This window comes from Coptis chinensis, chromosome 3, assembly GCF_015680905.1.
Source record: "Coptis chinensis isolate HL-2020 chromosome 3, ASM1568090v1, whole genome shotgun sequence".
Taxonomy (NCBI): Eukaryota; Viridiplantae; Streptophyta; class Magnoliopsida; order Ranunculales; family Ranunculaceae; genus Coptis; species Coptis chinensis.
The window spans coordinates 1,335,075-1,345,779 of record NC_141458.1 but is presented as its reverse complement, the minus strand read 5'-3'; the positions used below and the strand labels follow the sequence as shown (position 1 = coordinate 1,345,779).

Here is a 10,705-nt window from a genome sequence, read left to right as displayed (position 1 = left end):
CTTACTATCTGACTGATTGCCACGTTTGTGGGAGAAGAACGACACCTTTTCTTTTTTTTTTTTTTTTTTCCTTCTGTCGTTGAAACAAAGTTTTTGTTGGTTGGACTTGGGGTTAGAGCAAGAAATCGTCTCCCATCCCAAACACAAAAACTCTTGTATTACATTCAAATCCCTATTTTACGCTTATCTTGGACTCTTGGTTGAGTGTGTCGCCACTCCAGTCCACTCCAGTCCAATCAGTGGCGGAGCTAGGAAAGTAAGTGAGGGTGAGCCAGCCAGACAAAAACCAAGCATACAAAATATATATATATATATATATATATATATATATATATATATATATATATATATATTAATGTATTAGAAAAAAAAATCAAATCTAAACAAGTACTTGTTCATAGTTGTCCTCGGCCTTCTTCTTTTTCGTCATCTTTCTTCTTCATCTTCCTAAGGCGTTGTAAGATCAATTCGGTATCAATGCTATCAAAAACTTCTTTTTTTTAATGTATGTTATTAAACAATCATTCAACCACTCATCCGCCATCCGATTTAAGTAACGATTCTTTATGATATTCATAGCGAAAAATGCCCTCTCCACATTAAGCGGAAGAATAAATGTAAAATCAGCCAACTTAATCAACAAATAAACAAGTGGGTACACAATTTCTTTCTTCGTCTCAACCATTTTTTTGCTAGGCCGCTAATTCCATTTACTTCACCAAACTTAGTATCGGAACGCACATCAATGATATAATTCTCAAGCCGATCCGCTAATTCCATCCGATCTATCTCTCAAAAAATCATCGGGATAAAGTCGAAAGCAAAACGGATCAACTTTTGCTTATCGAAAAGCAACAAACGATTCACTAGGATCAAGACATGCCATACAAAGAAGTAATTCTCGTGTTTGCTTCATTAAACCGGGTCGTTTAACTCTTGAATTTGCAAATCAATACGTTGATAGAATAATCCAACACGATAGTAATGTAAATTGGTGTTTCCTCGCTTTCTTCGTCGAGACCTCCCTCGAGCCATATACCTTTCTTCCATATTTGGAACAACCACATCATGTTTGACACATAGTGAAGAAACTTCAGTCAAGAGACTATCCCACCCATCATCTCTCATCGCCTGTAAGCGTACCTTTGTTATTTTAACAAGAGCCATGGCATTGACAATGTCTTGGTCTTCACGCTGCAATGCCTTTGACAAATCATTGCTAATTCCTAGTATTGCTTTCATCAAATGCAAATTGAAGATAAATTCAAAAGATTGCACTGAATCTAATAATCCATAAGCCTCACCTCTTTGTTCCGAGCTTGAACCATTTTCCGCTACATTATCAAGCACATCAATTACTGAACCATAAGTGGTTATCATGCCAAGAAGTGTATAATAGTGTGAACCCCATCGAGTGTCACCAGATCGTTTAAGACTAGTCTCTTGATTCAATCCTTTGCCACTTGAAATTTCCCCACTTTGTAACGCTGCAACAACTTTAGCCTTCACTGCATCGCGCAACATATCCCGTCGCTTACATGATGCTCCAACAGTATTTACCACATTAGAGAGAATACTAAAAGGTTAGCGATTGACTCATGGTTCTTTGCAACCGCGCTACAAGGGCTATCAAGCCGATGGGCAAAACAATGAACATAAAATGCGACTCATTCTCCTTCATTACAAGTGCTTTTAGGCCATTCAAATCACCTTGCATATTGTCGGCCCCATTATACCCTTTGTCCACGCTAGCCTAGATATGCTCAACCCATGCTTGAGAACAACTCATCGATTGCCTTTTTTAGTGTTAATGCACTAGTTTCCTTAACATGTACAACTCCAAAAAATCTCTCAATCACGCAACCTTTCTTATCGACATAACGAAAAACAACCGTCATTTGCTCCTTAATTGATATATCACGTGCTTCATCAACTAAAATAGCAAACAATGAATTTCCATAATCTTTTAGAATAGCATTTGTAGTTTCCACGGTAGAATTTAATTCACAATATCTTTTTGGATATCAAAGCGATGTCAATTTCCGATTTTAGAAGCATTATCAAGAACTTTCTTAATGACTTCGTTATGATCTTTCGTAAACCGTATAAGTTCAAGAAAATTACCTTTATTGATCGACTCATCCGATTCATCATGACCACGAAAAGCTAAACCTTGTCTCAAAAGAAACCTAATGCAACCGGTTATTGCGGTTAGGTGTATTCGATAATCCCTTCAACTTGGTCGATTGTTTGTGAAGAAATGTCTCGATATCGCTCTTGATTTAACAAAGCCTCTTTGCCCTTATAAGCAATATTATGAGCACTATTTGGTCCTCCAACGTGCTCCTTTAATTTGGTTTTTCTTTCCCAATTAGTAAACCCCCTGTGAGAAAAAACATCCCCACCTCCTTGTGCCCCCTTATTAGGTTTAAAGAGATAATAATATAGACAAAATGCGGCGTCCTTGTGAATACTATATTCCAACCAACTAAACTCCTCATACCACTCAATCTGAAAGCGTCGGATTCTCTTGCCTCTTGTTCTTGGAGGAAAAGCATGATTAGGTTGGCAAGGACCCCTAAGCAAATATGCTCTTCTCACCGAGTCTTGATCATTAGGATGATAATCTGAAATCTTTTTCCTCAGTGCAGGGTCTCCCTGAAGACTAGACAAGTCAAGTTCTTCACGATTTTCACGTTGAACTCGCTTTGACGTGGGTTGTTCAACACCACCATCCTCAATTTCTTGGTGACTTCGCTTTGAGGAGGATCCTACTTCAACATTGGCAACAGTATTTGTTTTATTAGGTGGTTGAGTAGGTTGAGTGGGTAACGACTTTCCTTTAATCAAATACTTTAACATATCTGTTTAAACAATTAAAATAAACTATTAATCAACTGAATTGAAATTGCACTAATTAAAATAAACTACCAATGTTATTATGATATTCACAAAATAAAATTAAATAAAAATATGTGGTTTAATGAATTCACAAAAAGAATACAAAAAAATTAAAAAACATAGTTTAGGAATCAACTTAATATGAAAAGATAAAAAAATAAGACAAGAAATTTAATAATATTAGGCTTACCTATAAAATTTTAGAAATTATAGATAACTAATTAAAATAATAGAGAGAAAGGTAAAACTGTGGAAAAGTAGGTACCTGCGTAGTGGGTTTTGCTTAAATTTTTGATAAAAAGTCAAATTGGAGTAAGATTTGTTTGTTTCGTTGTTTGTTTCAATTGGTTGGTTTCGGTTTGTGTGCCTGCTTTTTATTTTGTCTTTTGGTCGGTTATAGGTCGTGGGTTTTTAGTTAGACACTTAGACTTTGAAGCCAACACTGTTAAGTAGTGTTAACCCAAGTACTTTAAGTACTTTACACAATTACACAGCTGTTAAGTACTGTTGACCCAAGTACTTTAGTTAGCTTTTTCGGAGACTGCTCTGCTGCTCAGTTTTTTTCGGATATGACTCACAGTTAGCTTTTTTTGGGAGACTGTTCAGTTTTTTTGGGATTTGACTAGCTAGCTTTTTGGTGTCTGCGAACATATGAATAGTAGAAAAAAAATTGTTTGGGAAAGTTGAGGGTGAGCCAGGGCGTACCCTGGCCCCCCCTGGCTCCGCCACTGAGTCCAATGGTGTTTCATTCGATACAGTGATAGACATCGCGTGGGCGCACGAGGTATCTCATGAGGCTTCTGTGCCTCGATTTAAGCGAGAGAAGTTTGCAGTCCTCTGAGCCACATGCCTCGATTTAAGTGACAAATGGTTCAATCCTCTGAGCATTTCGTTTCGCATTTTGTGGCACATTAATGAGCAAAAATGCCATGTGTAACAAGATTTCTCGGTCTATGCCTCAATTTAAGGAGTCCGAATACTGCACCAGGTAGCACCCAAACAGTTAGTATTTTTGACTAGCAACAATTTTACATAAAAAAAAACCATAAAAAAGAAAAAAGTATTTTAATAAAGGGTGATCTTGGAGACTAGGGGTGATAATTTGGCCCTCAGGCCCTCAATCCGGCCCGACCCGGCCCTTAAAAATACGCGTCAAAACTCTCAAAAGTTGGCCCTCACAGATTTGAGGGGCCGGCCCTCTCCCCATGCTTGTTAGAAGGGCTAGGGTCTAGGTTCTGGAGCATAGGCCCGGCCCGCATTTGGCCCTTCCAAGCCCTCACTTGACCCTCAATATTTTTTTTTTTCCGATAAGATATATTTTATTTTTTTTACATTATATATGTAGGGTACCACAATTATCCCTATTTAAACTAAATATTTTCACTACAATTGATGCTTAATTATAGTAGTTTACCACATATCATATGAGGTATTTTGTAATTTGAGTAAAAGAGGTCAAATATAAAAAGAAAAGTGAACTATGATTATTTTGTGTAAACCCAAAATAGGGGTGATAATTTACGTATTATACTATATATTTGTGTAAACCCTAAAAGAAAACCACATTTTCTTGTTATTTTACATTATATTTATGTATTATATTATAATTATCTAAATTGTATAAAAAAAATCATTAAATTAGTTTTCAATAGGGGATAAATTATAACATAATATAATATATGCACTTTTGTAGTTGATTTAATGATATGTATATAAGTTATACATAAAGCAAATCCAACCTAACAACATAGTTAAGTATGCAAAATGTAGATATTTTAAGAATATCATCTCTTCCACCATCTCTATCTATTTTTTTTTTTCTAAAGATATAATAATTAGTTTTGTATACTTATATACATATTATTAAATTAATTACCAAAAAAAAAAAAAAAAAAAAATCACAAAAAAATAGTAAACTAGTGAAGTATAATTAGATCGGGCCCGACCTGCCCTCATTTGGCCCCCCTCAAAATGAGGGTCGGCGGGCGGGTTAAGGGCTCGAAGTTTTCATGCTTGACCCTACTCGACTGACCCTCAATATCAAATAGGCGGGCTGACCTGCCCTCAATCATGAGGGCTTTTATGGTTGAGAGGGGTGCTAGCCTTTCCGCCCTTTTTATCACCCCCTATCTTGGACACACCCATAAAAACACTCCGTATCCCAACTTTGAAATAAATAAATAAAATTGTTTAAAACACATTTAAATTCCTAAATTACTCTTTCTTTTAGGGTGATCTTGGACACACCCATAAAACACTCCCTGCACTCCAAGTTTGAAATAAATAAATAAAATTATTTAAGACACATTTAGATTTCTAAATTATCATTTTTTTTTATTAAGTATATCCATGCAAGTGTTTATTCTTCCAGCAAACACAAACCTTTCGCACTTATTTTCCTTTTTTTTTCTGTCACTTTTTTTCGCCCTTACGAAAAGGAATTAGAAAGGGTAAAATTATAGAATTTGGGAAAACAAAGAAGTCTTCCTCCTCCTTCACTTATCAGCCATTAATGCATTTTTTTCCTTTCTCATTTTTCTCTTGAGAAATTTCCAATTGGATATATTTCTACTAAACTCTTTTAACCCTTCTACAATTATAAAGAAGAAGTAATTGCAATAAAATAAAAAATCGAAATTGAAGCAATTTCTAGAAAAGGAAAAAGACAATTTGTTTTTTGGGCATTCTTTTACCTTTATTAGAAGTTCTATTATAGTGCAGTGTGCTGCAGTAACACTATAACACAAAAGATTCTTCAAGGTCGCCCTTCTAGAGTATTACTTTCACATTTTTTTATTCGTTGTTTCCTTTTAGAATAAGTTTTTTTTGTTTTTTCTCTTTCTTTACCCCTATTGGAAATACTCCAAATTAATTTGGGAGATATTAAATAGATTGAAGTCAGTATATAGCAAAAAGTTAGTTAGTCATGGGGTATGGGAATATTTTTATGGTGTGTCCAAGATCACCCTTCTTTTATTAAGTATATCCAAGACAAAAAATGAACAAGTGTTTATCCTTCCAGCAAACACAAACCCTTCGCACTTATTTATTTATTTTTTTTTGTCATTTTTTTTGTCATTTACTAAAGGAATTAGAAAAAGATAAAATTGTTGAATTTAGTCTTCCTCCTCCTCTCACTTATCAGCCGTTAATGTATTTTTTTTCCTCATTCTGTCCTTTTCATTTCATCGCTTGAGAAATAAACTCCTTTAACCCTTCTACAATGATGAAGAAGAAGTAATTGCAATAAGAAAAAAAAAAAAAAAAAAAAAATTGAAGCAACTTCTAGAAAAGGAAAAAGACAATTTGTTTTTTGAACATTCTTTTACCTTATATTAGAAGTTCTCTTATTGTGCAGTGTGCTGTAGTAACACAAAGATTCTTCAAGGTCAAGAGTATTATTTTCAATTTTTTATATTTGTTGTTTCCTTTTGGAATGAGTCTCTCGTCTTTTTGTTTTTTCTCTTTTTTTTATCCCTATTGGAAATATCTCAAATTAATTTGGGAGATATTATTGGATTGAAGCGGTTATTGGGGTATGACAAAAACTTAGTTAGTTATGGGGTACGGGAGTATTTTTATGGGTATATCCAAGATCACCCTTAATAAATGATAAATATGAGAAAACATAAATAAGTCTTTTTCTCAGTTTCCACCACCGCCTGTCGGCAACCACCATTCACTTCTCCTTTGAGTAATGAAATAAGTCTTATACAAAGTAAAAATTCAAACAAGATCAATTTACAACAAAATTATACTAATTGTAAATTTTCGTAAAATTTTAAAATTGTAATGGATTTTATGTTTTAAAAAAACAAAGAATTAATTGAAGCATGATTCAAATTTCAAATTGATTACACTAATAAAATGGAAGTGGGTGGTTTAGTAAGAGGCAAAAATGAGTTTAAAAGAAGAAAGAGAGACACAAAGACGCCGAGAGATAGTGGAGGAGATGTTTCGGTGGCAATGGAGGAGCACCCCATACTAAAAACTTATTTTCAGTTATTTTTTTCAGTTTTTTGTGGTGTTTTAAGTTCGCAGGAAAGAAATTATGAATTACAAATAAAATTAAATGTGTCAATAGGGCGCTGGTAGATTCTACCAGCAAGACCCGCTGGTGAACAAATTTAGACTCCAATTTAAGCTAGAGATGGTGCAGTCCTCTGAGCCACGTGCCTCGATTTAATGAGAGATTTAAGTGAGAAAAGGTTCAGTCCTCTGAGCATTTGGGGGCGCAGTCCAATGAACAAAGATGCCCTGCGGAACAAGACCAACAACTAAGTGAACTAACATGCAACACTCTTTGTTTTGGGATTCTAACATTATTTAAAATATTTCTTCTCGACTTTTTGTTGATGTGAACTCCTATTAGAGCATTTGCAATGCATGTGATACAGGGGGGTTTGTGAAAACTATCATCTAGTTGGGTCCAAAAGGGCTGTGTAATGCAGGGTGATAAACTCGGTGATAGTTTTCCCCAGTTCAAAACAAGGTGAAACCTTCCACCGAGTTTTTCACTGACTTGTTAACTTCGGACGGGATGTTGGATTCTGTCTGGATTACAAAACTCACCAGACGGAATCCAACATCCCGTCCGGAGTTCTAACGGCTAGTTTACCAACGGTCAAAAAGTCAGAACGGTCAAAAACGGTCAAAATAAAAAACTTTGGTATATATACAACATTTGTTTCATTTCAACTCACACTTCCAACAATCATATATCATATTTCTTCTTCTTTAAAATCAGTTCTTAAAAAAAACCAAATATCAAATGGCATCAACTCAAGCATCTCAAAGCAAGTGGTAGCACTCAAGCAAAAGCGAAACTCACTTTAGCATGTCCGATGATCAAGCTCTATGTCTTGCTTGGATAAAAATTAGTGAAGACTCCATTGTTGGTGCTTTCCAAAATGCAAAAGGATTTTGGAATCGTGTAACAAACGAGTTCAATCAAGCACGTGGGTCGGATAGGTCTCTCGATTCAATTAGCGGTAAGTGGAAATATATTTCAAAATGATGAACAAATTTGTTGCAATTGTGAATGTGGTGGAGGCTCGACATGCAAGTGGTACAACAATACAAAGCCGGGTAATTACAACGTTGTCAATTTGGAATTTATTGATTATCTTAGTCTTAGTCTAATTATTTCTATTTTAGTCTTAGTCTAATTATTATCTTAGTCTAATTATTATTTTAGTTTAATTATCTTAGTCCTAGTGATTATTTTAGTCTAATTACCACTATTTTATTTTTTAGTTGTCCGAGGCAAGGATGACGAACCAACTACAAGAAAAATCGACTTTTTCACTTGATCATTGTTACGTTATACTCAAGGATAATCCAAAGTGGAGTAACGCTTTTGAGGCAAGGTCAAGTCGCCCCACAAAGGGAAAATGTCGCAAAAATGATGGTGAATATTCAACTTCTAATTCACCAAGTGTTGGTGGAGTTGAATTGGAGGGTTCTCAAGAAATAGAGCGTCCAAAAGAAATGGAGCGTCCTCTTGGATCGAAGAAAGCCAAGTCCAAAAGGAACCCAGAAAAATCAGTTGGTATGTTGGAGGGTTACTTTACGCGTTTAGATGATACATTTTCACAAGATGCAAATGAAACACAAAAATGCTTAGAACTTAGGGAAAGGGAACTTGCATATGGTCAAAGAACTGTGATGGCAAGAGAAGAAAAAAATCGGATTCAAGCAGAAAAAAATCAGGTTCAATTGGAAAAAAATCGGCTTCAAAAGATGCAATATGAAGCTAGGATTTTAGCGACCGATACAAGTGTCCTCCATCCCGATACCGCTTTTATAATCGAGCAACAACAAGCTGAAATACGTGCTGAATGGGCAAGGGCTAGAGGTGGTTCTAGCTCTAACTAAGCTTATGTAATATCTAGTATTTTATTTTAATTAAAGCACTATGTATTTTAATTAATGCACTATGTATTTTAATTTCACTGTCTTTTTAATTAATGCACTATGTATTTTAATTTCATTGTATTTTTAATTAATGAACTATGTATTTTTATCTAATTGTTTTTTTTAATTAATGCACTATGTATGTTCTGTCCAATATAATTATTTTCATAGAAATACAATTACCAATAAAATTAAAATACATTGTAATATAGTTCATTAAAACACAACTCATTAAACACATAAGAACTTATAGGAATTACATAGAAAATACATTAGGAAATACATAAGAAATACATAGAAAATACGTCGGAACTTAATAGTTCACGTTAGGAAATATATAGGAAATACACTTTCATTTCCATTTTAATTTTCGCCTCCTTCTCTCTCATCTGGATCCCACCAATTTGGATCATAAATTGGTACCAGATCTGGCTTTGTTTCTTCAATGTCACCCAATTAAAAACATATTCAACTAAGTCCTTTTGAAGATTAGTATGTGTAACTTCATTTCTGATCTTATTTCTTGCTTCAATCATCCGATAGACAAAATGAAAACCATCATCTTCCCGAAAAGAGCGGTATTGTTTATTTCTTCTGACCTTTCCAATTCCAAACTCCACTTTCACGTTCATTCTCAACAATCATATTATGCATTTTAATGCATGCTTTCATTATATCTCCAAGAACAACAACACTATGACAATGCGCAGAAGCCTTAACAATATGTCATCGTGCCTGCAAAACTCCAAACGTCCTTTCAACATCCTTTCTTGCAGCTTCTTGACGTTGAGTAAAGATCTTTTCATGCTTATTTCTTGGATAACGAATGGCTTGAACAAATGTGCCCCATTTTGGGTAAATACCATCAGCAAGATAATATCCCATATCATAGTCATTACCATTCACATTAAATGCAAAGCATGAGCCTCACCTTGCTCTAATGATTCAAAAACATGAGAACGATGAAGCACGTTAATGTCATTATGCGAACTTGGTAGGCCGAAGAAGCAATGCCAGATCCAACAATGTTTGTCTGCAATGGCTTCAAGTATCAAAGTTGGTTCCTTCTTGTACCCTACATGTGTTCCAGCCCATCCACTTGGACAATTCTTCCACACCCAGTGCATACAGTCGATTGATCCAAGCATTCCCGAAAACCCCTTTCATTTTTTTCAGCTAATATCCTAGCGATTAATGCGCCTCGGTTGGTCATCTCAAGTACTCTTCCTCAAACGCCGCGTGATAATTGCCTTGCACCAACGCCTCATAGATACATTTGTGTGGAATCTCCAATTTGTAAATACTCATCCGTTGAATCGGAAGAACAACCGGTTGCTAATTGTGCAAACCGCAGCCTAGTCCCTTCAGAATCCGAAATTGCTTGCCGACCCAATCCATCCACCTTGTCTTTAAAGTAATGTCGTCGAATGATGCAACAGTATGCAACATATACATAAAAAGCTCTCTTGTCATCATGTACCTTCGTCTAAACTTATGAGGAGGCCACCTACAAGGTGTTGTGAAGTAATCCCTCATTATCTTTTGTTTACTGAAATCACCACCATCTCTAAACGTGTACTCTCTGCCCTTCACAGATCCACCGCGTTTGTCTGTATCCACATCTTCAATTTCAATGGCTGCTTGAGTCATTAATGCCCCAGCAGTGGATAATAGCTGCAACCTCCTCCTCCTCCTTCGCCTCATCATATCATTATGCTCATCTCTGACTCTTTCCATGTAGTCATCTTCAGTAGAAGTACCAGAAGACGACCCGGTGAAACCAGAAGACGAACTATTACTACTAGATCCTCCCCATAACCTTTGGTTATATGCAATTCTTTCTTCTCTAGACATTTTTCCTATTTTTAGCTTGGTTGTGGGGAAGAAG

At 35.4% G+C, this 10,705-nt stretch overlaps 1 protein-coding gene across 1 annotated transcript; it reads right to left on the bottom strand.

The window, feature by feature from the left end:
• Positions 1–915: 915 nt before the first annotated feature.
• Positions 916–1,524, bottom strand: LOC147507099 (uncharacterized). The gene has a single exon (XM_086599650.1). The coding sequence runs from the start codon at positions 1,522–1,524 to the stop codon at positions 916–918; it is 609 nt and encodes a 202-aa protein (XP_086455776.1).
• Between the last annotated feature and the right edge of the window lie 9,181 nt (positions 1,525–10,705).